This window comes from Rhinichthys klamathensis, unplaced genomic scaffold (assembly GCF_029890125.1).
Source record: "Rhinichthys klamathensis goyatoka isolate OS25496 unplaced genomic scaffold, OSU_Roscu_1.1 h1tg000060l_1, whole genome shotgun sequence".
NCBI classification, from domain to species: domain Eukaryota; kingdom Metazoa; phylum Chordata; class Actinopteri; order Cypriniformes; family Leuciscidae; genus Rhinichthys; species Rhinichthys klamathensis.
Window position 1 is genome coordinate 208,330 of NW_026606605.1, and position 27,982 is coordinate 236,311.

Sequence of the window (27,982 nt, forward strand, 5' to 3'; positions counted from 1 at the left end):
CAGCTCTGGGATTATTCTGACACGAATTACATTTTATTGCGCTAATTTCCACTAGTAGCCTAAGTAGTCGACCCTACCGCGCGATTTCAGAGAACCTCTGACAAAGAGTCAGAAGATTATCCCTTCTCCTCTCTCTCTCTCTCTCTCTCTCTCCTGGCATGGACTGTACGGCTTATGTGTGTATACTGTACAAGCGAGGCCGGGGGAGCGCTACAGTGCAGCCTGCCGACGTCACCTCTCCCATGGCGTCACATTGACGTAACGCATTCCAGGCTCTCTATGTACAGCCAGACGCTTAAATGTGCTATTAGACTTTCTCTCGCTCAGCGCGCGCCACATAAACAAAGGCACATTGCAACTTAAGCTCAGCGCATCCTCTCCGTTAACGCCGACTCTGTTATAGTGGAGCTGACAGAACCACGGAGTACTTTTTTCTTCTTAGCTAAGAGGAAAATCAGTCAAATAATATTTTTAATGAGAAATCCATCAACTTTTGCGACTTTAAAACCAACTTCCATTCTACCACTATTTTCAGTTTTTACAAATTTCTGTTGGATATGCACAAGGAATTATTAAGGCTTTACAAACATATGTAAAGACGGAACCTCAACAGAAATCAAGTAAGTGGGAATTTTAATTAAATACGCTTTATAGAAAAAGCGAACAGTAGCCCACGCATTGAAATGTAAAATTATTGACAACATGCTTTGGCTGGTTTTTGTCATTTGTATCGCGATCTCCAATCATATATTTCTGCATGGCATTATGTTAAAGACAACTTTCTTGTCCGGACCTGTTGAATGTTCGATCCCCACCGCGTGAACACACAGCTGTGTTGTGAGCGATGTCATTGTAGACGGATGGAGTGAATCCGAATTTAATTTGCGAAAAGTAGCCTATAACATTCTCTCAGGTTGTCATGGAAATGGGATGCCTCTTCCTAACCCCGGTGAAACCGCTGTGTGAGCTCGCGCGGGGCCGGTAGAGAGTCTCGTGAGATGCGCCCGAGTACGGAGTGAGTGTCGCGCGCTCCTTGTTTCTTAAAAGCGTGACTTAATATTGTACGAATGTTTATTTATTTATTTGTAGTATCTGGGTTAAGAATAATTTCAGTTGTTTGATCTAGTCTCATCAATATTGCTTTGCAACGTCTCAATGAGATAACACGAGCTTCATTCATTCTGCCTTTAAGCTATAACGTTAGCCTACGGAAGGACCAAACGCGAATAGTGACATAGGTATTTGCACAGTAAACAAATATAAACAGTCATAATGTCGTCACAAAAAAATAAAGTCTTATATTTACCATTATCGCACTCTTGTTCTCACCAGAGTGTAGGCTACTTTTAAGGTGCTAAATATCAACATATTTGTAAAGCCATATGTTTCCCTGCTGTCAGAAGACTTTTCTGAACAAACAACATGACTGAGATTATACAATGTGACTGGGCATATTGGGAGTATCTTTGTGGTGTTTATAATCTTATGTTTGGTAATTATGAATTGACTCCGATACACAGAAACAAGCTCTTGTTGTGCTTTAAAAAGTGCTTTCTTTCACTGTTGTTTGTGGTGTGAATTTCAGATCAGCTAAGCACGCGCTGCAATGACACTTGGGCACACCTTCATAAACGTTAATGACAAAGTAAAGCTTGGTAATATAGGCTAGTGGGTAATCTATTTCATTGGCAGTAGCCTACATGCTAGAATAGTGAGAGTGGTCACAGAACCGCCCCCAAGATATGATACGACAATAGCCTTGCATTGATCAGAGCAGTGATCCAAGTGAGTTGTAGGCTATACTAAAGTTTTATTCCAAAGCACGCGAGATCAGGTCACGCTACAGAGGCTGGTAAAGGGTCTCTTTCCCTCAGGTCTCTGTCCCCATCGGGTGTCAAATCCCGTCTCCAAGCTAATTTACTGTACTTGTTTTTTTCCACCCATCCCTTTATCTCCACTCTCTCCCTTTCTTTGTGTGTTTGCTGGAAAGCCTCTATCCCGCGCGCTTATTGAACGCAGAACGGAGCGCCTCTACAAAGCGCGTGCTTCAGTGCTCTCTCGCGGTTCTCTAGGTTACCGGGGCACAAGCGGACCTGCACGCTCTGTCAAAATCACACATAACCTCAGAAGGACAAATGGTTGAACTCAAAAACAAACATAATAAAGTCCACAGAAAGCTGCCAGCTATATAGTAGTTGGCTATAGGTTTGAAATAAAAAAGTTTATTTATGAGGCCACTCAAAATTCTATTTTTTTGTTGGCCTATGTTTCATTGTCCTGACTACAATTGTCAATTAAATCATAGATGAGTTCCTACAGTTTTAATATTCCCAAACCATGAAGGTTTCTAGGGTTTGTTTCTGGCAGTTTGAGGGACGAGAAAGATCGTGCTCAATTCGAGGGCTGGCTTTGTGTGAGCGCGCCTCTGTCAGGGAGGGGGCGCTAGTCGCTTTTAAAAACTCTTCGGTGACGCGCTTGGGTTTTATTTGACCAAAGACGGGGATAGTCAGACTTCGCTGAGTGCACAGGTGAATATTGTCTAACTGTCACTGAGATTGGTATTATTCTGAGCTAATGGAACAAAAAAACTGCATGGAAAGATTTTTTTATTAGACGCCCAGAACTGTTCTATCTTCATGCTCGAATGCAGCAGCAGGAGGAAAAAATGAAATATTCCTTTATATATTGCAAATATAGACATGTGTGAGATTTAGTTTTTAAACAATGTTCTTTTGTGCTAAAACAATGTGTATTACCTCACGTCTTCGATGCATTTTTTTCACTTGTCGGTTTTTTTTTTTCATCGAGTGTGTTACAAGACAGTTTTTGTACAATTTTATTCGTACTTGTTTTTTTCTTTTTTGATTAATGTTGGTTTGTTCCCTAAAGGCTGCGATGGAATCGTTGTTAAAGTTGTATTTGTATTATTTCTGTAGGCTACAACAAGTAGCCTACAACTTTGTCTAAGTAGCCTAATATTTTAGTTTTTGTGAATAGAATTAAGGATTATTTTACAGTTAACATAGGCTACACTGAACATTTCATGAGACTATTTAGTGTGGTTTTCTGATTTAGGAAAATATACAAATAACCAGTAAACGAATTTGTATAACCCATAAGGCATTTAATCAGTACTTTTTGCATCCAATTGTTTAAGGGGTTAGATTATTGTAAAAAAACAACAACAAAAAAACGTAGTTGCTAAGACTTATGTATTCTTATTGGCTTGCACACTTGTATTTGAAGTAGCCTATAAATAATTTTAAAACAAGTTTAACCCAAGTAATCTACCCTATACGAAAAGTCTGAGTGTGTCTCTATTATTTTGCAGTTCACTGTTTGTGTGTGACTTTTTGTCGTAGTGAACTAAAGCATTCTGTGTTCCCGATTGCAGACAGCGGTTCGGAAGAGCGCCTGCAGCCCAGGTCTGAGTCCCGGCTCCCGGATCCCTCTCCCGCCGCGTGCGCTGAAGTAGCCTCGAACCCCAGACGCGTGCAGCCTCCAGCCGAGACACCGGGCACGATTCAGCGAGCAAAAGGCCAAGCAGGTACCACAATCTCTGTAAACAATCTCTCTCCACTCTGGAGAGCTTTTCCAAACATAGGCTACTTGATGTGTATTGCATATTTAAACTTTTTATACATTTCTAGTTTTAAGAACATCATTTACTTAATGTAAACCGACTGGTAGTAAGACAGTAAATTTTTTGTTACGAATTTTGAATACCCTATATGCCGATGAGCGTGCTGTTATACTTTGGTTTGTCTTACTTTGGAAACATGGACATTTCAGGAAATCTCAGGGATATACTTTTGTATCTACATGCTAAAATTGTAATAAAACAAAGTTTTCTGGTCTGTCTGTAAAGCAATATGCTAATCAGTTCATATAGAGTTTTGATATGGTGTAGTTTAAACTTTAAAAAAGAGCTTGTTTGTGTTTGTAAAATTTCCCGGACATTATGCTAATAACCGGACCAATAACTGATTTTTAATGGCACTGTCGTTTCTCCGTAGGCTACAACATTCCTCAGCAAAATGCATTTAATTATTTAAAACAAAAAACAAAAAAAAACATTAATCGCGCAGATGGTGGTTGGACATTTATATGGCAGATAAGGCATCATTCACCTGTGTTCCAATTAATGAAACGAGCGCAATATTGTAGCTTTCATTTAATATTTGTACCCAGTAGTATCACAACACACTGTCTTCATGGTCATAACAACCTCGTGTGCTGCTGTTAGAATACACTGTTGTCTTAGTGCATAGAAAGTGAAAGTTTGCGCAAATCTATTTGTGCTGCCTGATGTGTTCCACTGATGCGTGATTGCTTCAAGAGCAAATTCTTAGCGTGTCATGTGCATTTATTTATTTATTTTGTCGTTGATTTTTTGTTTGTTAGATCTATGGCACTCTGACAATGAACAAGCGATCACAGTTATTGGAACAGCTGCATTTTGTCCATCTAAAATGCACACCTCGAGGTTAGAAACTGTTTCATCCCTCTAAAGCGCTTTCTATAAGCCTGCGTGTGTGTTTGTGTGAGGCTCTCTGTCTGGTGCACGCACACACACACACTCTCACTCACTCACTCACTCACTAGAGCTGTAAAGCATCGTTTCAGTATGACTTTATGTGGTCTAGGCCTTTTAAATATTTTGACTTTGTTACGTTATGTTGGCTGCGTTTTCATTTTTATGATCCGTGTCATGGTGAATGTGGAAGTGAGGTAGAGGATCGACGTGCTCTGGGGTTTGCACGTGCACAAATAAAACCATAAACGGATACACACAAGAGATAGAATCAGACAGAAAGTAAAGTCCTATTTTTTTGTGTAAGGAATAATTTGAGCTGATCTTAAGTGTGTCAAAAAAGACACCCAACCCTTGATTGGCTAACTGCCATATTTGAGCTTATACGATCTTCAAATAGGCTACCAGAAATACTCAAAAGCAAGTTTATCAACATAGCTGTGCTTATATAGCAGGCTGACGTTTTTTTTTTTTTTTTTTACTTAGGGGAATTCGTAAAAACTATATTATTATTATTTTAATTGCAAGTGTAAAACGAGAATGAGATGACAAGCCTACTGGTCCGGTAAAACAATTGTCTTGGGAAGGAAATGTTCATATCTCAACCGCAAGTTTGAAAGATTTTTTTTCTTTGTGATGTAAGTGGTGTACGAAAGCTTGACTCGTTTTTGCAAAGCTCCATATCCAGCACGAGATTGACCTCAAACCATTCATTCAGTATCCATCACCATGATGATGAAGGGGTCGCACCGGTCGCACCCGGCCGCGCTTCAACACCTCTGACGTAAAACTCTTCCCTTATGTGTTAAGTTGCAAATTGGGGATATTATAAGTTGGGGTATGACATGGATTAAACATAAGTATTGGCAACATTTATCACGTTATTATAGATTTGCACAACAATCTATTTAGTTTAAAACGTCTTTAATATAGGTTAGTTGATGGTTAGCTGTGCGCTAGGGGCGCTAAAAGACTATTTGGGTTGCGCGCGAGATCAACCACAGTTGAAAACCCTAGCCAAAATGTAACAGAAATTATTTTAACTTTACACGCTTGAAAGTCATTTTGTAATTTGTAGCTACATTGAAACATGTAGGACACCATTCAATTGTTTCCCCCCTTGTTTATTTTAGTTGCAAACGATTAGCCTATTTTCTATTGATATCCAAATTGAATACAATGAACAGCAGGTTCATACGAATTTAAAATTGAAGCATACGGAGAAAAATAATATAGCAACATGAGTTATTATTTCTAGAATTAATAGGCCAATGTAGGAGGATAACAATGAAGTTGGCTGTGAATTTGAATAGCATAAAAGTAAACAAAACTTAGGCAATCAATTCTCAAAGGAAAGTAAAAAAAAAAAAAAAAAGATTTTAGGTAAGCTCTGTCTGTTTATGTGCAATGCATTATCATTTGAATCCAGTGGTGTGACAGAAATGTCATCTGACATGATTCAACTCACTGTTATCCATGATGCTGAAGGCTATACCATGCGTTTGTATATTGGCCTACGTAGGAAATGGAACGCGCGCACACCGGTCCGAGTCATCCACAGGACTGAGGCGTTCATAATTGATAAGCCTCCTGATTTTACTAAACACACATGACGTGTTGGAAGCACAAGGATTACGGAGTCACTAGTACACGACAGCGTCAATCCGACGTCGGGTCTGTTTACACTTCCCCACCTAGGGAAAATAAGCAAACAAAGGACACGCACTCACATCTCCTCACGGACTCGGGTAACGGCACAGACGCACTTAAACAGCTGTGTCAAGGCGCACAGTGTAAGTTATATAACTTTGAGAGCGCGCGCTGGCAATATGGTTTTCCTGGAGCGCAAAGCTGGCTCAGGATACAGCCTACTAATTAACAGAAACAAGGGAGTTCCTCATGGGTTTTAATAAGATCATTTTATTTCAACAGGTGCTTGGTGCACATTTAATTAATATAGTTAAATCGATGAATATTTATCTAAAAACGTTTGATTAAAACTTGTAAGCTATGTTATGTTTTGAAAGCAAGTGACTAAACTCATCTTTTTCTGTCTGACCACGACGTGCATATTGTTTTGTGCAGTTTTTCATGTTTACATCTATGCATTTATTATTATTATCACAAGTGGACGAAATATAAGGACTGTTGATGGATAATCAAATAATGATTTGTGAGTCAATATGTGTTCTCCTTGGGTTGGACAGTGTTTGCTCACAAGAGTGGCGTGAAAAAAACTGCTGAGATTAAGGAAATATTTTAATAATTAGGATCATTATTAATGAAATAGTTCACTCAGAAATGATCATTCTGTAATAATTTACTCACCCTTATGTTGTTCCAAACCCGCATGAATTTCTTCAGTGGAGATGTCATGTCAACCTCAGTAACTTTCATTGTATGTAAAAAAAAAAAAAAAAAATTGGTATGGAGTGGTAATAACTTTGGGCTCCACTGAGAAAAGAAAACATAAGTGTAAGTAAATAATTATTTTTAATTCAGAAGAGGTTTTTTTCTGCTCTTTGTAACAAGTGAGAATCCAGGCCATGAATGAGGTGTGCATTTATTTTTTTATTTTTGCATATGTGCCCACTAGCTCACGGCCTAACCCATGTTTCCAGGAATGGTTTATCTACTAACTTGGTACTAACAGAATATTTCTCAAATGCCATGTTTGACATCACATCCTCTGCACACCTGAAGACAAAATTCATCCAAAAGGCAATATGATAGACATTAAGTCTGTTTCTCTCTCCCCGTCTCTATAGACATGCCCTGTGTTCAGGCCCAGTACGGCCCTGCACCTCATGGGTCCAGCTACTCCGCCCAGTCTTTTGGCTACCATGGTGACTACAGCGCTGACCTCATGGCGACAGACTACGCGAAGTGTGAGCTCGGTGGGGGGGAGATCTCGGCGGCCGCCGCCACTACGTCCCTGCCCAGTTTTAATGTGTTTGTGGAGGGTGGCTTCGAGCCGAAACCCTCCTGTCTGTATCAACTCCCTCCTCAACGCCCTATCATCAAGAAGGAGGTGGAGCCTTACCCACCCATGGCAGCATCCGACGAAGCAATAGCTGGAAGCTCCATGTACTTTAAGCAGTCGCCCCCTTCAACGCCCCCCACGCCGCTTCACCCCGGGCCACCCAGCAACTCTTTCTTGTGGGATGAACACAGTCTTCCCCCTGTGCCCCAGGCCTGCTTGATTGAAGGGCCATTGAAGAGCCCTCGCTTCCCTCATTTCTACGAGCAGACGGCCCCACCATCCACCAGTGGCTACGACACCTCCATCGGCCTTCCGCTGCGCCCTGAACGCTCTCCGTCGTCCTCCTCTTCGTCTTCACATGTGCCACCCAGCCTGGACACACACTCACACGTGCACTCCCATACGCACTCGCACTCGCACATGTACCCGCTGAACATGGGTAAGCCGGGAGGCCTGGCGTTCCGCTCTCTGGGCATGGGCCCGTGCCCGCAACTTCTGGGAGAGAGTTTGCCATCGCCGCCCAATCGCAGCAGCTCCGGAGAGGGTACCTGTGCAGTGTGCGGGGACAACGCAGCCTGTCAGCATTATGGTGTGCGCACCTGTGAGGGCTGCAAAGGCTTTTTTAAGGTAAGAATTCAGCATCTCTGCTGGACAGAGGTCTTTCATTTTCTTATAATAACTCTCGACCAGATCAGATTCAGACGCACCCAAGTTCCATCATTGTCACTACTATTTACATGAGTATGCTGTTGCAAATGCATAATAATCCTTATTGACACACACTTTCACTGAAAGAATCATACAACAAGTTATGTTTAATGCAAATAGGAGGATTCCACTGCAAAATAACTGACTCGTGTCGCGTGTACTCAGGCCTTTAAAGGTATAGTTCACTCAAAAATGTACTCACCTGTACAACTTTCTCATTTTCCTTGGAACACAAAAGAAGATATTTTGAAGAAAAAAAATTGTTCATACAATGAAATTGAGTAGAGTCTGATGTTGTTTTAGACCAGTGATTCTAAGATATTTTCTGTATTTCTGCTGTAATTATGACAAAACAGCTTGCTTTCAAACTGAGATTATTAATCATTTAAATGAATTAACCAAGATCTATTTTTTTATTCCAGAAGTTTCAAGAATGGTAAAAAAAAAATATTTTTAATAATATAAAAAAAAAAAAAATTTTTTTAGCATTTTAATTTAAATTAGAGTTAATATATTAATAATAATTTATCCATTTAAAGACTTTTTAGGTTTCCTGTGACCCCTTTGGAAGTTTGCTGAGGTTCCTAGTGGGCCCTTGGTTGAGAACCACTGCTTTAGACCCCACTGATTATCACTATATGGACAAAAACAACAATTCTTCAAAATATCTCTTTTTGGGTGAACTATCCCTTTAAAACACGGATAAATAAAGTGAACTAGTGAAAGAAATAACCAAGCTGAGGTCAATTGAAACTGACAGGAAATATTTGCTAGTTACGAAATCTCTCATTTGGATTTCCCATAATGCTTTACATTTTTTCTTAGTGTTGCATATTAGTATTTTAGAAGCTGAAGTGGGTGTTTGCAGTTTATGTTGATTGATACGTGTTCCTCAGTGTGTGCTTGATTTGAATAGCATGTCTCATTGAGCATTTGAGTGTGTCTGTCATTAAATGGAGTGTAAGAGGGCTGTACTTGCTCTTTATTGTACAGTGTGTGTCCGTTTTTTGTGTCTCTTATGTGTCAGTGTGGCCAGGGTAGTGTTTGTTAATTGTGTATTCATTAGTGGTCATTAGTTTTGTTCTTGGTTTGAAAGGAGCTCTTGGCTGAAGAGCCTCACGCGGCTCTACACCGATCGCACCTCATTCTCTGAGTGTGAGGCTCAGGGTTAACCAACCATTGTAACGCACTCTGCAGGCGTTTGAACCAAGGTTAAAGCCCACCATGTGAATAGCGATTCTTCGGTGAGCTGTGTGTGTTTTTGTTGTTTCGTTTTGAAGAGGGGGTTGGGGGTTACGGTCTATATGACATACAAGAAGCATTTGAGGCTGTACAGAAAATAATTTGTGCACAAAATCCGAAAGATTGTTTAGTTTCAGTTTCAGAGGCACAACTGTGACAGGTTTGCTCAGCCTTTTCATGAAAGCATTGGCTTGTGTGTACTGAGTGGGAATGTGTGTGTGCATGTCTTTGAGTGCTCTCACAAATCGTCTGAGCGGCGGTTGCCACGGCGTCTGTGAGGGTCGTTTCCCTCGGTGACCAGTTAGAGGTGTGACAGCGGCGCGCACTTAAAATACAGCAGCTTGGAGCTGTAGCCAGAAACACACACACACACACACACACACACACACACACTGTGGATAGTCTGTTGCATAGAAAGTTTCGATAGGGATTCAATTGAACAGTTACAATATTTGGCATTTATTTCACATATTTTTTGGGATGAGTATTATTTTTAATTTGCTTAGGTTAATATTACAGAAACCATGAGAAGACTTAAAATATACAGAGACTGTGCTGAAAGACTGACAGTGAAAGTGAAGGAGCGAGAGTGGCAGAGCTGAAATAATTGAAAATGGCCTGTGGACTGGTGCAGAAATAAATTATGCCTCTTTTCAATTAGTTTCACAATTAGTTTTTATTTAGTAATTAATAAAAGCAGGGGTTGGTAAGCCTGAGGCTTTGTAGCTATTACTGCAACACTGACACACACACACACACACACACACACACACAAACACACACACATGACATCCACAAACAATGACATATGCACATTGGCAAGTCTTAGACGATCAGCATACTTATTTTTTATGCATTCACACACTCGTCACCCCTAACTCGCAAAACATACTCACCATTTAATTATCTCAGGCAACTCATTAACTCACAATATAAATATTAGCTGGTGAATTTTAATGCAAGCCAGTGTTTTGTGTTGCAGTGTATAGCTTTTGTCAAACTGCTAACTCTCTTTTCAAAAAAATTCTCATAAATGTGTTTTTATACAATAGGGTTTATTGTGATATTTATGCACATTGATTTCTAGTACATTAGTTTTTAAAATACAATTTGAATAGAGTGTGGATGCATTTATCCACTAAAATTATTCAGATTCTTCCCTGGCTTTATTTTGTTCATTAACAGCCACTAAATCATTTCACTTATGGTTCTACTTTACATCTGAATACAAACTGTTTCACAATGAAAAACAGCAAATAATTGGCAAAGTCTTTTCTCTATCTTGCTCACTCGCTCACATCCCTTATTTTCACATCATTTATTTGGTTTGTAATTTGCTCTGTGACTCATAACGTGCTCCGAGTGAGAATATTTATTCTGAATATTTACCTAATGGAGGGTCAGCACAGGCTCGCTCATTCACAAAACCTCCACATTCAACCCACTTCACTGGAATAAAAGTTTAACAGCTCTTAACTGCTAGGAACTGAATTAGAAGTCATCTCCAGCACTTTCCTTTAAGCTTTGCATTTGTTAAAACAGTTTCAACAAAGACAGATGTGCATTTGTGCCAGTATTATGGCATTTATAAAGTGCTGAAAAATCAACACATTAAAATGTGCTTGATTCACAGACATAGTCATTTTATAATACAGTCTAAGTGAGCAATACACGCAGACACACATACTTAACCAATTAATGATGACCCAGTTCCACCTCTCCTATTGAACAGCCATACACACACGTCTAATTACACACCCAGAGGAGAGGGCGAGAGAAGATAGTCTGATCATCTCTGATTAGGGGAGGAGAGGACGAAGAGAGGGGGATATAGGTTCCCTAAGGGGTTTTAATGCACGACAGAGCCATTAGCACATGTTACATGTCATGAATCCACAACTGCTTGTCTTTTCCAACCCTACGGACCCTGCTGTGCACTGGACCACAGCTCTGTGTGTGTGTGCGTTTGTATATTTGTGTGCTTGCATGAGAGAAGGATGGGAGTTAGACAATAACAGTAGGTTTTAAGTTTTTCACTTGTCATAGACTAATTCTTTATTGGAATTTATGGTTCCATGAAGAACCTTTAGCACCTTTGTAGGTTCTTTATAGTGGAAAAGGGTTCTTCTGGTTATTAAAATGTTCTTTATGTTAAGAAAAAATGGTTCTTCTATGGCATTGCCGTGAAAAGCCTCTTTTGGAATCTTTATATTTAAAGGGTAACTAAACCACTGGTCAGAGCCTGACTCCACCCACTGGCAATATTTGAAAAATGCTGGAAAAGTGGGCAGAGTCTCTCTATAGGCAAGGGCGTGGTTAGCTGGTGCCTGCTTACATCACAGGGCACCACTACTTCCAATAGGAAAATTCAACTGCAGTAGCCACCGTTCAACCTGAAGAGGGCAGCACTCCGACGTTTTTACACCATATATTGTAGAATTAAAACACTTTATACCCAAATGTCAAAAAAATTATTTGAATCAATGAACAGCATTAATAAAGCCCCAGTCTTACAGATCATTAACTAAAAAAAGTTGTTTTAGGGTTTAGTTACCCTTTAAAGGACTGTAGTGTATGTTTTTCGGGCCTTGTTGCCATTAGTTTGTTGCGAGAAATTGATATATGTGTTCGTAGAAGTTACAATAACCTCAGATATCCTTTTCCCATTGAAAAAAAAAAGTCGGAAACCTATTGTAACCGTGACAATTTTGCACTGTGACATCGTTTAGAGCATAAATAAACACAAATACACATGCACGTACACACACAGAAGACGTTTCAGTCACTTAATGGCCGTCATATGTACAGCCGTTTATCTCATTTTATGAACATCATGAGATGTCTATTCATCTAGCGAGCTCCTGCAGCAATAAAACCTTTGTTTTGAGGACTGTGACTGAACAGAATCTGTCACAGTCTGAACCGGCTATGAAGTATAGAATGGAGTTGCACTCACATAACTCGTGCATGTGGTTCAGAGGGAAACGACGAGGTGGGTGCTTTTTTTCCGACTAAGCCCAGGGTGTTTTCGAGATGATGTGCTCCACAGGTTGTATTTTAATCAAGTCATACTGAATCAGTGTGAATTTAGCTGTAACTGAGTATAGACTCCCCTAGCTAACAGGAGCATTTGCGTGCCCACTGGGAGATTAGTCCACTCTACTATGCTGCTGTGGTTTTGTGTTCAATTTAGGTGAAATATAAGAACCCGTGCAAATCACATGGATAATGTGTGGGTGGGTGGGTGTTTTAGCTTCACCTGACTGTAAAATTCCAGCTTCCTGGGAAAAGCAGGTGGTTTGGTTGATTTCGTTTACACCTGTTGGAAACAGCTGCGTATTTTATGTTTCTTTATAGTTTTTATTGAAAGTGTTTTTAATAAAAAAAACTAAAATTAAAGTGAGATTAAAAAAAAAAAAAAAAACATGACAGAAAACTTGAGTGGGCCACTAGCCATTAGCCGCTATTCACTTGACATACAAAGATATTAGTATTAAACTGTAAGATTTTTTTTTAAAAGATAGAACATTATGAAATTCATAGATGACCATCAAAGGCTGTGTTTCCCACTTCAGTTTAACTAGCAGCCTTGCTAATTGAATAACTGCACATTGCACAATGAAACCAGAATTGTTGATGTACGCTTTAGTACAATTAAATTGACTGCAGTTGTAGCTTGTTAAAGCATTGTTTTTGTTTGTTTTGGATATCATATTAATTACCGCAGAACTTACTGGTCTCACGCAAGTGCTTAATCTTTTGGCTCAGCAGTAGCACGTGCATTTGATGTCTGAACCTGAAGCTTATTTTAAGTCTTTTTCCTCTTTTCTACTGTTTTTAGCGGCGGGAGTGCTCGCAGATCATTTTTATTTTGTTTTAATAAGGTCAGTAATAATCGTGCATATCCAGCCGAGGAGAAAACAACTCCAGGGGGGGGTTATTGCAGAGGCACGATCTGCCAAAACCCCGAGGTGCCGTGAGCTGACCCGCGAGTTTCACAAACAATTTTATCACGCGGCACGGGATGTCTCGCGGGAGCGGCCTCAGCACGCTTTGCACTGATCTTCATTGTCAGTGGCTTGCGCTAATAAAATTGTCCCTCCTGCAGGCAAGGCATGTTGGGAAATGAATTTTTATCTAATTATCCTGATGGAGCCAGAGCTTTTTCACATTGTAATTAAAATCTGACCTGCAAGCTTCTTTTTTAATTCTTAGCCAAAAAACGGGATCAAATTAAATAAATGAAATGTTTAGACTTGTTAGCTTATTGTTTTCTTCTCTTTCCTTTTTCTCTTTTTATTGTCGGTGGCTGCAGAGGACGGTGCAGAAGAATGCAAAGTACGTGTGTTTGGCCAGTAAAAACTGCCCTGTGGACAAAAGGAGAAGAAATCGCTGCCAGTACTGCCGCTTCCAGAAGTGTCTCAGTGTAGGCATGGTGAAAGAAGGTATCAAACACAGACACACACACACACACACACACACACACACACAAACATCTATAATATGTGTCTGGCCAAGCCACTCAAGACAATTATCACACAATAGGCCCTGGTGTATATGACCTCGGCTGGACCTCTGGTTAGAGACTGATGCAGAGGAGATAGACACTCTTTATCTTAATGACTTAAAACCCGCAGATGCACACACTACGCTCAAGAAGCAGCGTGGATTAATACAAATTCAGGGCATAGCTGGTTTAGTTGCTTAGTATGAATGCATGAATTAAACTATAATGGAGGTGTTTACCGGCAGTGCTTCGCCTCTGCAATCACAGCATATCAGCAGCTTCAGAACCGGTAATGACACAACACACAGGACAGTCACAAGCACACATGTTCACAGGGAAATTTAATTCTTGTAGAATTTAAGCATGAATACCATGTGATTTAAAAAGATCACACCTTGCTTAGATTATCTTAACCACCTCGGCCGGTGATTAGGTCAGACATGCATTGTTCTTATTATATCTCACATTCGCTCACCCAGTTCCTCCAAGACCTGCAATCGTGCAGCTTTCATCTGCCCCCTACTGGTCAGTCAAGCATTGTTGAGAGAAATAGATGGATTGAGAGAAACCTCTGAAGATTTGTTAAAAACTTCTAAAAAAGACTGTGTTATGAAGTGTAGGTGTCAAATAAATTGTCGCTGGTTGTGGAATTGCATTATATGATTTGAATGATAATTATTTAGATGTTTAAACTGTGTTCATTGTCTAAACTGTGTGTTTGTTTGTTTGTGTGTTTGACACAGTGGTGCGCACAGACAACCTTAAGGGGAGGAGAGGTCGCTTGCCATCTAAACCAAAGAGTCCCCTGCAGCCAGAGCCCTCGCCCCCATCACCTCCCCTCAGCCTGCTGAACGCACTAGTGCGGGCCTATTCCCAATCTACACCACGAGAACTAGACTACAGTCAGGTACCTGAGTGTGGGGAAATACTTGCATCAATTAAGGCTAATTTTCACAAATCATTGTTTAACCATTGGATGCATGAATTATTAAATTACAGAACAAAAAATCTTGCTTTTTCAAACAAAAATATAACCATTCCTGATTGGTATTTAATTTGATTTTATTACATTTTATTTTCCTAATATATATTACCCAATCAATTAAAACACGCTTTTGTCATCTATTTTGAATTTATAAAAATGTACAAAAACAAAACCACACTGAAGAGGATAGTCATTTAGAACTATGAGAAAGATGGTCACTGATGATGGATAAGACCCAGCATCTTCCCCTAAATTGTTAAAAATGCAAAGATTAGTTCAGTATATAGTGGTTGTAATGAATCAGAGGGTTCACCAACCATTGGTATCACATGAAAATGAGTAATTCTGATTTGTGTGGAATTTTTATTTCTCTCTCTCTCTTCCTGTAGTTCAGTGCGGTGGAGCCAGTGGGTCTATCTGAGTCTCAGCAGATCCAGATGTTCTACAGAATGCTAACCGGCTCCATGGAGGTGACGCGCTGTTGGGCCGAACGGCTGCCTGGATTCTCTGAGCTTCACCACAATGACCAGAACCTGCTCATTGACTCTGCCTTCCTTGAGCTTTTTGTGCTTCGCCTCGCCAACAGGTACATGCAGACACACACAGATCTCACATCGCACAGACTTCTAATGTAGACTTCAAGTGTATGACTCTGACTTCAAAAGTACACAATCTTCAACATACACTAAGACATCCATAACAAATAGAGCTGGGCAATATAGCAAAAAAAAAAAAAAAAAGTCTCAGTATTTTTCTGACTCTGGTTATATTCTGTATATATCTCAATACTTATGCATTTAAAGGGTTAGTTCACCCAAAAATGAAAATTATGTCATTAATGACTCACCCTCATGTCGCCCGTAAGACCTCCGTTCATCTTCGGAACACAGTTTAAGATATTTTAGATTTAGTCCGAGAGCTTTCTGTCCCTCCATTGAAAATGTATGTACCGTATACTGTCCTTGTCCAGAAAGGAAATAAGGACATCATCAAAGTAGTCCATGTGACATCAGTGGGTTAGTTAGAATGTTTTGAAGCATCGAAAATACATTTTGGTCCACAAAAATAACAAAAACTACGACTTTATTCAGCATTGTATTGTCTTCCGGTTCTGTTGTTCTGTTGTGGGCCGTGAGATTTCACTTAGTGAAACTACGCAAAGTTTCTGTGTTGCACGTCACACGTAGGCTCTCTATTGGCCGACTCTGGTCATGTGTGTGATGCGTTTGACGTACAACCTAGAAGCGCTGCGCAGTTTCACTACGTGAAATCTCGAGGCCCACAGAGAAGGAAATGATTAGTTGAATAAAGTCGTTATTTTTGTTTGTTTTTTGCGCACAAAATGTATTCTCGTCGCTTGATAAACTTAAGGTTGAGCCACTGTTGTCACTTGGACTATTTTAACGATGTCTTTCATTACTTTTGGGCCGGCCAGTTTCGATCCCTTAAGAAGTCTATGGAGGAGTGATCCAGCTCTCAGATTTAATCAAAAATATCTTAATTTGTGTTCCAAAGATGAACGTAAGTCTTACGGGGTTGGAACAACATGAGGGGGTGAGTAATTACGGACAGAATTTTCATTTTGGGGTGAACTAACCCTTTAACTAATATTGATTAAAAAGCTATTTTTTTCAGGCAGAGGTTCAATGACTTTATCCAAGTAGATTCCAAATGTATAATGCAAGAAGTAAACTGCAATCAAAATCTAGTTTCTTTACTATTGTTCACTAAACAAATATGAGGACGAATTATATTTAATGTCATTGTTACGAAACAAACAATTTGAACTGATTCACAGGAATGAACTCAACTTTAATCGCCTTTTTGCTAAAGTTGAATCCGAGATGCCAAATAGTGCATCAGAATCATCAAAATATTCACAATGTTGCTTAATATTATATTTTAACACCAATATATCATTAATGTTTGCTATATTGCCGAGCCCACTTGCAAATACTCTGTATAATATAATATAGAGAATAAATCCTGTGATAATATCTTAATTAGTCATTTTCAGTTCTGTTCAGAATGGGTACAGCTGTGGGAGGAAACGTTAGTTAACAATTACACTCTGACTTTACACTCATACTATCTCATAGCAACTGTCAGACTATGACATACTTTTGTTTTCTATGACTTGCTATTAATGATGTCGTAGAAGTCTCTTAGGATTTTCTTTCTGGTTTAGAAATTAGATCGAGGTGTAAAGTTTCATAATGACTGAAAGAATTTATTCACAGGCACTGTCAGGATTTATATTGTGTAATATGCTGCAGTCGCTACTAGTTACATTGTGACTTTCGATGCAACAATGAGTGTGTGTGTGTGTGAGCGTGAGTATGTGTTCTTCTCTCTATTCAGCACTGTAAGGTTACTATGGACACTGTGTGGAAGATCCTGTGGAATTCACTTATTTAAGTTTATTGGTTAACAGCCTGGCTTAAAGGGTTAGTTCACCCAAAAATGAAAATTCTGTCATTAATTACTCACCCTCATGTCGTTCAAAACACGCAACACTTTCGTTCATCTTCGGAACACAAATGAAGATCTTTTTGATGAAATCTGAGAGCTTTTTGTCCCTTCATAGACAGCTACGCAACTATCACTTTGACGCTTCAAAAAGTTCATAAAGAGATCGTAAAACTAATCCATATGAATTGAGTGGTTTAGTCCAACATTTTCTGAAGAGACACGATCGCTTGATGAACAGATTGAGCTTTTATTCACATATAAACATTCATCCACTCACACATCAGTTGTGGTAAACGGAAGCTCAAGCATGTTTGTTTGGCGTGCAATGCATCATTCTTCATCCTCGTGTGTTACACAGCAAGTTTGAGTTTCCGCAAGAACCAATGAGGTTTATTTTCGTGTGTTACGCAGCACGTTTCTGCAAAGAGGCTTGTTCTCGCGCATCAAGCAAGTACTGTTAAACTTCTGTTTAGCGATGTTGTGTAGCTGTCTATGGAGGGACAGAAAGAAAAAAAGATCTTCATTTGTGTCCCGAAGACGAACGAAAGTCTTATGGGTTTGGAACGACATTAGGGTGAGTAATTACTGACAGAATTTTCATTTTTGGGTGAACTAACCCTTTAATCACCTGCCAGTCCCAAGACAGTAAGTGTGGCAGAAACAGCTCTGTTTGATGCGTACTTATATTACATTCCCCAAACTCTTGCATATCATTAAGTTTGAACGAGACAGTTTGAATCCAGACTAGAAGTAACCTGTTGTTTCTTGACTTTAAGTAGAAGTGTGCGTGTTTGGATGTGTCTCAGTGACTCAGTGACATTCTGATGTTGCTTTAACAGGAAGTGGATTTTTTGTCTCAGCTCAGCTGCTCCCTGTTGAACTAGCTCTGGTGCTCTCTCTGTGTTTCTCTCTCCCTCTCTGATGGTGTAGGAGCAGGTGCGGGGAGGGAGGGCAGTGGGTGGTGGCGTCACAGCCTCAGTAGGGAGCTGCAGACTTGGGTTCTGACTCATTTAAGTGGGGGGATTCATCCGGGCTTACGTCATGGACAGTCGAAAAACTCACAAGATACGCGCTCACAATGTGTGGCGACTTCACAATATGGGCGAACTTGCACATTTTCCACTCACAAACGTTCACAGTTCTCACATGTTTTGAAAATAGACTCTACACCACCAAAACACACACCAGAGAATGGAATCTGATGTGGCTCACAAATGCACACATGCAGATATCACACCACGCGGCCGCATTGAGGCTAATGAATGAATGGATGGCAAAGAGATCGACTTGCTCTGACGCAAATTTAAAAGGAATGTGTGCGTTTCCGTCCTCAAGGGTGCTGTTGTTAATTTTGTTTTGTAATAATGAGGAGCTTTCACTCGGTCTGTGTTTGCTCACTTCCTGTTTTCCCTCTTTCTCTATGCCACTGTAGACCCTTCATAAAGGGCCCTGTTAGTGAAGGATACATCCAAGAAAGTGATTTCGCTGTTTATGATCATGTGATCTTGGGTGGTGCATCATCATGATTCATTTTAAAGCAAGGATAGTTTTTTTAAACTTGGTATTTATCTTACCTGTTATTTTAAAAGGTTTTTGAAAGAAGTATATTATGCTTACCAAGGCTGCATTTATTTGATACAAATATATTGCAAACAGGAATATTGTGAAATATTTTTTACAAATTAAAATGATTGTTTTCCATTTTAATGTATTTTAAAATCTAATGTAATCCTGTGATGGCAAAGCTGAATTTTCAGCATCATTACTCCAGTCTTCAGAGTCACATGATCCTTCAGAAATCATTCTAATATAATGATTTGGTGCTCAACAAACATGTCTCATTATTATCAATGTTAAAAACAGATGTCCTGTTTAATATTTTTGTGAAAACCATGAAACTTTTTTTCAGGATTTTTTGATGAATAGAATGTTCAAAAGAGCAGCATTTATTTGAAATATAATTTTTTTTTATAAACAATGTAAAAATCTTTACTGTCACTTTGAATAATTTTTTTTGTTTGAACTTTAAAAGTTTGAATATAAGACACAAAGAGCAGGCAATATTTAAGTATTTTATATTATATTTATTTGCTATATCAATCTTAAAGGTATAGTTCACCCAAAAATGTAATTTCTTTCATAATTGACTTCCTCTCGTGTTGTCAAAAATAAATATGGATAAACAGACTAACAATAATTTAATTAAAAATACAGTTTCAAAAACCATAAATTTTGCTGCTGTTATCAAGGTAACTTTCCGTGACGTACATCTTCATGTAGGGTATTCCAGACGCCCACATACAAGAGAGTAGAGCCCTTCATAGTACTCACGTCAAGTGCTGTACTGGAATGAATAGGCCAGCCAAAGCGATGCTCACTTTCCAATATAACATCATCAGCAGCTTGTTTGAGGGTTCTGTACATATGCATTCAAGTGTAGTGGCGTAAAACCATTAGACTGCATTAATGAAGCACACATTTGGATTATTTACCCCTCTGGGTTTCAAAAGCAACTCGGAAGATGACTCTCAAATATTCCTCCTCGCCGTATTTCCCTTCATCCTCTTTCCATTACTCCTCCTCTCCTCTCCTCGTCTACACAAGTGTGTGTTTTCGTGCAGACTAATGAAGAACAGTTCATGCAGCAGAAGCCAGTACTCTACTAGAAAAAAAGAGAGGAAGTTTTTCTTCCTAAATTGCAGGGTTGAGAGCGAAGGGCTGAAGACAGACCAAAAGAGAGAGAGGATGAGTGGATGGAGAAGGAGAAGAAAAAGAAGAAGAGAGCGATGGATGAGTGGAGAGCGAGTGTTTGGGTGTTTCGCTGCAATTACACACAAACGTTCTTCCTGAGAATACAGTGAGACCGTGAAGATAAAAAAAGGACAGAGCTGAGAGAGAGAGGGAGAGAGAGAAATAAAGAGTATAATCTCAGGAATGTTTTAAAAGCTTTAATTGGGAAAGCTTGGCATAATTAGGTCCATTCCTATCTTTGATGTGCTCTTCCCTGTACTGGCTTTCATTTGTCGCTATGGTAATTGTTTCCGTGCAGTATGTCTTAAAAACAGATTCAGCGGCCAATCGGAGCGCAGATCATCATCACATGAATCAGAGAGGTGATAATCAGCTTGTGTGTGTGTGTGTGTGTGTGTGTCGCAGCACAGACTGTGTGTGCTTTCTGATAGCGTGTGTGGCTACACACAGAATTAGAGGTTTGCTAAATTGAAACAGGTACCTGTTCTGAAGGGAATGAGAACGGCGATTAATTAAAAGATGAAAGGCGGCAACTGAACTCGTGGCTTCAAACAGCACCTTGAAGCAGTATAAATAACAACAGTTCTTCATCTAAACCCCTCTCTCTCTCTCTCTCTTTTGCTCAGGTCTTTGCTGGCGGACGAGAAGTTCGTGTTTTGCACGGGCCTGGTCCTGCACCGGCTACAGTGTCTGCGTGGCTTCGGAGAATGGCTGGACTCCATCCGAGACTTTAGCGCTCACCTGCAGGGTCTCAACCTCGACATGCCTGCATTCTCCTGCCTGTGTGCCCTAGTGCTGCTCACAGGTAACACACAACCTCAGAAACACACTCTCTATGCATTTCAAACACACACATTCACTTCCTGTCGTTTCCTTTTTCCTGTTGTCGTTCTTGTTTTTGTATATTTACACCCCTTTTGTCCGGCTGGGGCAGGTGCTGTCAGAGATTAGGTTTACCTGGACAGCAGAAATAATCCCCCATTAATCACACACAGCAGAGACACAGAGATGGTGTGAGGTTTGTGTGCCTCTCCTCTATGAGCACAGGTGGAGTTAGTTGATTATTGGTTGACAAAGTAGGACAGTGTGTGTGTTTGGGTCAGCAGGTGCTCGAGTCTTACCATGCATTATTAACACAGAGGCTAAACAGCAGGTCGACCTATATACAGACCAACACCTTTCACCACACACACAGAAACATGGGCACATTCTGGCAAGCATTAAGAGAATTGGAATATTGCATAAAAAGTGCTGGATGGAAACACAAAGATGCAAATCAAATAAAAAAATGTTCATAAAAAAACGTTATTTTAAGGTGACATAGTCACATTGTACTTACTCAAATAAGTACTAAGTAATATTAACTACATGTACTTAATATAGAGTTACAGTTAGGTTTTGGGTTTGGTTTAGGGTTAGTTACTTGTAATTATGCAGAATTTACTGTTATTACTATATGTAGTAACTTGTAACTACGTCACCTCAAAATAAAGTGTTACCAACAACTTTTACGCTTACTTGAAGTGGATACATTTTTTAAATGTACTTTTTAAGAAAACAAATTATGATGGAAACACATTTATGAAATAAATTCATAGATGTGTTTCAAAAAAGTCCTGTGACTCAAAGATGAAAATATTACATGGGATAGAAACATTGCTTAATTCTCAATTTGTTTGTGTGCTATATTTAGATTTTTAGCTAGTCATGAGTGACTGAATAATTCTCTTAGAGAAGAAAATATTACACAGGATAGAAACACTGTTTTTTATATTGCAATATTCAGATTTTCGCATAAATTCAAGTCATGTGAATGAATAATTCGCAAATACACTCATCGGCCACTTTATTAGGTACCCCATGCTAGTAACGGGTTGGACCCCCTTTTGCCTTCAGAACTGCCTCAATTCTTCGTGGCATAGATTCAACAAGGTGCTGGAAGCATTCCTCAGGGAGTTTGGTCCATATTGACATGATGGCATCACACAGTTGTCGCAGATTTGTCGGCTGCACATCCATGATGCGAATCTCCCGTTCCACCACATCCCAAAGATGCTCTATTGGGTTGAGATCTGGTGACTGTGGAGGCCATTTTAGTACAGTGAACTCATTGTCATGTTCAAGAAACCAATTTGAAATGATTAGAGCTTTGTGACATGGTGGAAGTAGCCATCAGAGGATGGGTACATGGTGGCCATAAAGGGATGGACATGGTCAGAAACAATGCTCAGGTAGGCCGTGGCATTTAAACGATGCCCAATTGGCACTAAGGGGCCTAAAGTGTGCCAGGAAAACTCCCACACCATTACACCACCACCACCAGCCTGCACAGTGGTAACAAGGCATGATGGTTCCATGTTCTCATTCTGTTTACGCCAAATTCTGACTCTAACATCTGAATGTCTCAACAGAAATCGAGACTCATCAGACCAGGCAACATTTTTCCAGTCTTCAACTGTTCAATTTTGGTGAGCTCTTGCAAATTGTAGCCTCTTTTTCCTATTTGTAGTGGAGATGAGTGGTACCCGGTGGAGTCTTCTGCTGTTGTAGCCCATCCGCCTCAAGGTTGTGCGTGTTGTGGCTTCACAAATGCTTTGCTGCATACCTCGGTTGTAACGAGTGGTTATTTCAGTCACTGTTGCCCTTCTATCAGCTCGAACCAGTCTGGCCATTCTCCTCTGACCTCTGGCATCAACAAGGCATTTCCGCCCACAGAACTGCCGCTCACTGGATGTTTTTTCTTTTTCGGACCATTCTCTGTAAACCCTAGAGATGGTTGTGCGTGAAAATCCCAGTAGATTAGCAGTTTCTGAAATACTCAGACCAGCCCTTCTGGCACCAACAATCATGCCACGTTCAAAGTCACTCAAATCAACTTTCTTCCCCATACTGATGCTCGGTTTGAACTGCAGGAGATTGTCTTGACCATGTCTACATGCCTAAATGCACTGAGTTGCCGCCATGTGATTGGCTGCTTAGAAATTGTGTTAACGAGCAGTTGGACAGGTGTACCTAATAAAGTGGCCGGTGAGTGTATAATGCTCATATATCAGATTTCTCACATAAAGTAAATTCACAGCTTGAATGGAAACATGCTAATGTAGGTAAAACATTTAAACAATATGAAATCTAAAAAAGATAATAAATTACATTATCGCATTCTATTACATTCTGTAAAGCAACATTGAAACTGCATATTTAATGAGGGAAAAAAGTGACGCTAATGTAAAAGCGGAATCGTTTCAGATGAAATGCAAGATAATACACTTATAAAAGTATTTACACTTATAAATACACTTATAAAATAGATTTTCTAATCTGGAATAACATGCACCAATGAAAGATTCACAATAAAAACAAGAAAGTGAATAGAAACCATTTTGATCTCATGTTGACATTAAAGACCGCAAGAAAACTTAAGTGTGGTAAACGAAACTAATGATTTAAAAATAAAAAAGATGTATATATGTTAATCAGTTTACTCAGTCACCCACACAGTGCCCAATCTTCACCTCCCTTTTCTCTGCTACAATCTACAGAGCTGAACGTGTGTGTGTGGGGTGAGGTGTGGGGGGTGGTTGTGGGTGTGTGTGTGTGGGTGTGTGTGTTAGCCCCTATGGAGCAGCACTTAACTCTGTAGAGGAATTGAGTGCTACTCAGCAGAGCTGTAGTCCCTATCTCTCTCTCTCTCTCTCTCTCTCTCTCTCTCTCTCTCTCTCTCTCTCTCTCTCTCTCTCTCTCTCTCTCTCTCTCTCTCTCAACTCCTCCACTCAGTCTATCGACCCTCTAAAAGTGTCTGTGGTGAAAGAGTGCCATCGATCATCCCCTAGGAAAGAGGGAGAGACAGTGAAAGCAAGGGAAAAAAACAGCGAGAGTGAGAGAGCACGTAAGCTGAATGCAGTGACAATGGAGCAGCTCTAGACATAGATTTGGAACACACATACACACACGCATAGATATATCCAAAGCAAGCCAGCCCTTTGCACTTCCTCTGTTCTAAAGCCATACTGTGGGCACTTACACACAGAGTTGTTTGAAGTGTGATAGAGAGTCCCACTAGACTGCTGATTAGGGATGAGAATCATAAGAAAAAAGTAGTTATTAATAATATTTAATATTAATTTAATTGAATGTAATATGTAATTATATACACTACCGTTCAAAAGTTTGGGGTCGGTACGATTTTAAATACTTTTAAAAGAATTCTCTTCTGCTAACCATGGCTGCGCTTATTTGATTAAAAATACAACAAAAATCAGTTATAGTATTAAATATTATTCCAGTGTAAATCAGCTGTTTTCTGTGTGAATATATAGTAAAGTGTAATTTATTCCTGTGATCAAAGCTGAATTTTCAGCATCACCAGTGTCAGTGTCTTCAGTGTCAAATGATCCTTCACAAATCAGTATAATATGAGGATTTGATGCTCAAGAAACATTTATTATTATTATCAATGTTGAAACAGTTGTTGGTCTGTCAGTTGTACAGTTTTTTTTTTTTTTTTTTTGGATTCTTTGATGAATAGGAAGTTCAAAAGAACAGCATTTGTTTGAAATAGAATCTTTTGTAACATTATAAATGTCTTTACTGTCCTTGATAAATAAAAGTATTGATTTCTTTCCTCCAAAAAATAAAAATAAAATTCTCACTGACCCCAAACTTTTGAACGGTAGTGTATATATTGAGAGTATGTCATTTGTTCATGATTTGAACTGTACTAGGCACTCAATATGTTTAGTGATTCATCAGCATCAGTGATCTAAATGTCAAGAAAATCATTTGGATTCAGTACTTTTTCAAAAATGGGACCGGAAACGAATAAAAAATGGTTCTAAATTCCTAAACCAACGACAGATATTGCTACTGTAATACAAATTAAGAGTACAGAGTAAGTCATGTGTCTTTATGGGATGTTTTTTTTTCTCCCAGTAGTGCAGATGTAGCGACATTTTAAGCTTAAACTTAAATGAGCTTAAAAGTACTCAACCTCTTTCCTCTCATTTTAGAACAATGTCCTGGTCTGAAGGAGCCCAAAAAAGTGGAGGAACTGCAGTCCAAACTAATCTGCTGCCTGCGAGATCATCTGAGCTCGGTTTGTGCAGGAGGTGTGGCTTCAACTGGCAAGGCCACACCCCCAGTGGGAGCTGTTCTGGGCTTGAGGGCGGAGCTTCGATCTCAGCGTACGCAAGGCTTACAGAGGATCTTCTACCTGAAGCTTGAGGACCTGGTCTCACCCCCGCCACTCATCGATAGGTTTCTGGACACCTTGCCCTATTGATATCCACGCCCACTTTTGCAGACCACTGACACGCCCACAAGCTCATTCAGACACGCCCACAGCGGCTATAAACTCACCCTGGGAAGGGACAGAGCCAGTAGCTAACAGTGATACTGAACTCGATTTCCCATGAGTCCCCAAATCCTCACAGGAAGCAAACGTGTCTGAGGAGAAACCAATCATATAAGCGCTTTTAATCTGTGCTCTGCGCCTGATAGTGTAGATACGAGGCAGGGTTTGAGCTTATCTGACGTAACACGCACTGGGAATGAGAGCGATGCCTAAAGCTCAGTGTACCACGTCAGGAGAAGTATTACGATGTGAGAATGTGTGTAAGTGTGTGCGTGCGTCTGAGAACGCACACTTTACGGCTCCTTTGCAGGCGGTCCAAAAGTTCCACCACAATCCACCTCAATGACAGCAGTTGTGTTCATCACAAACATGCACTCACAGACACACAAGAGCACGCGAACTGTCCTTTCACACATACGCACGGATCCAAAACGCCAGCTTCAGATGCCAGATTATGACATATCAACTGTCGTTGGCAGAAACGAAGTGGATATGTGTGTGAAAACATGTAGGAGTGTCTCTGAGGGAGGCTTTCGCCACAAAGACAGAACGACAAGAGTGCATTAATGTCCAGAATCACAGTTGATCGCACCCCAAAAACCTGCAAACAAGTGCAATTTACTAAGTGCTATTGTAAACGACGAGAAAGAGAGAATGAGAGAGTGTGTGTGTTTGTTCCAGTCCTATTTCAAACTCTAAATTATTTTAATACTAAGACTCGCCTTGTAAGGTAATGGTTTCAATTGAGATGATTTAGCCCAGTCTGCGCACTAACTTTTAAATGACGAAGTTCCACAGACTTGAAATTACTTTAGTTTTTTTAATTATTATTATTATTATTATTATAAAGAAGAAAAAAACAAGTGATTTTAGCATTAGGATAACAGACTAAAAAGAATAGAATTGGACTTTGAGCACTTAAAAAACAGGAAGAGGAGGATAAGAGAGGGCCGGTGAGATGCAGGTGCAGAGAGAGGATGGAAGGAATTAAACATTCCGCATTCGTGCTCATTTTTGTATGTTTATACTGTCTTCGCCATTTATTAATATGGAGGACATTGTTGCAAAAATGTCTTTTATATGTACAAAAAAAAGTAAAAACGGATTATATGCATGGTTTTCTCCTTCTCGCCTGTGCTTGTATTTATTTTGCAAAGACTGCCGGCTCAACAAGGGCTTGAACACACGTACTGACTGGGCGTTCTCGCTTACTTTATCATATGGCAGCAGTTTGAACAGATGAGAAAGTACAAATTATATAAATATATATATATATATATATTAGGGGTGTAACGGTTCACAAAATTCACGGTTCGGTTCGATACGATACACTTGTGTCACGGTTCGGTTCGGTACGATTCGGTACGTTTCCAATACAGCAAAAAGAAAGAAATGCCAGAGAAATTTCCTTGATTTAATCTTTTTAATTATAGTTTTATTAAAACTAACATCATAAAGTATGATATTTTTTAACTTTGAGCAATGATGGAGCTATACTTGACTTTTCTTAGGAGCTTATAAAACAAAACAGCTCCTTGGACAAAATTAAATGTAATATTGTAGTAGTTATAAACAAAGGTTTATTTTAGTTCAGATTAACATTTGAGGGCAGCAATTGTATTCATAATGTCAAAATAAAACCGACGTGATGTTACTTGAAAGCATTATAGCCTACTATTCCTGCCAAACTTCCATGGTTACAGTTAGTAGTGTTACTACAGTAAACCCATGGTGAATGTTGCTGATCTGTGGACACTGGATAGTTCATTCATGGCACAATGTTTCTTCCTGGTTTCCACGTCAGCGCTGTTTGATCCGTTAATAACGGAGAAATGCGAATGTTTCTCACTAGATCTTGCAGCGATGTTATTACTTCAGTGGCGAATTCAAATGCTTTCTTTACTGGATTTGGCTGTGTAGTAACAGTGCTGATGATTAAGATCGGCTCGCGCTGTATTTGTCCAAACTGATAAACGGTCCTTCAACCACACAATAACGAGTGGTTTCGTTCCGCTTACATTACATTTGCCATTTGATGTTGGGCAATGTTGTGGTCACGCACATTATGAGCGCGCTTGCCACGCGTGACGCGCCTTCATTTGAAATAACGAAATTTTGGTCGGCAGGAAAAATGGTCCAACGAACCGTTCGGTTCAAAAATGCGTACCGAAAACCGAACCGAAAGCCTCGTACCGAACGGTTCAATACGAATACGTGTATCGTTACACCCCTAATATATATACACAATACAAAACTAATATTTTGAAGTGTTTTTATCTGATAGCTTTTTCAAATCTTGTGGTACAAGTTGTGCATTGTTTTTGGAGAAGAAACATGAAAAAAAAAAAAAACATGTTTTTCAATGTCTCTTTTTTGGTTTGTTTAGTTTTTTTTTTCTCTTTGGTTCACTGGAGGCTCTGTTCAGCACTTTGAAATCATAAAAAAACCTT

At 39.6% G+C, this 27,982-nt stretch overlaps 1 protein-coding gene across 3 annotated transcripts; it reads left to right on the forward strand.

Moving 5' to 3' along the window:
• Positions 1-205: 205 nt before the first annotated feature.
• nr4a3 (nuclear receptor subfamily 4, group A, member 3) lies at positions 206-26,705 on the forward strand. Of its 3 annotated transcripts, none has more exons than XM_056249457.1 (9): positions 206-620; positions 3,395-3,547; positions 4,405-4,486; positions 7,303-8,144; positions 13,783-13,912; positions 14,718-14,881; positions 15,349-15,545; positions 20,809-20,987; positions 25,189-26,705. In XM_056249457.1, exons 3-9 carry the CDS (start codon positions 4,423-4,425, stop codon positions 25,458-25,460), a joined length of 1,848 nt encoding a protein of 615 aa, XP_056105432.1. In that variant the 5' UTR covers positions 206-620; positions 3,395-3,547; positions 4,405-4,422; the 3' UTR covers positions 25,461-26,705. The 3 variants fall into 3 exon arrangements, with proteins under 3 accessions (XP_056105432.1, XP_056105434.1, XP_056105433.1); XM_056249458.1 differs by lacking the exon at positions 206-620 and adding an exon at positions 2,508-2,528; XM_056249459.1 differs by lacking the exon at positions 4,405-4,486 and having other exon boundaries at positions 207-620.
• Positions 26,706-27,982: the final 1,277 nt, after the last annotated feature.

Excerpts from the sequence above, each read along its gene's own strand:
- nr4a3 (XM_056249457.1), top strand. The coding sequence starts at position 4,423 with ATGAACAAGCGATCACAGTTATTGGAACAGCTGCATTTTGTCCATCTA. Across the intron at positions 4,487-7,302 it reads TCTAAAATGCACACCTCGAG|ACATGCCCTGTGTTCAGGCC; the intron begins GTTAGAAACTGT and ends CCGTCTCTATAG. Across the intron at positions 14,882-15,348 it reads GAGAACTAGACTACAGTCAG|TTCAGTGCGGTGGAGCCAGT; the intron begins GTACCTGAGTGT and ends CTCTTCCTGTAG.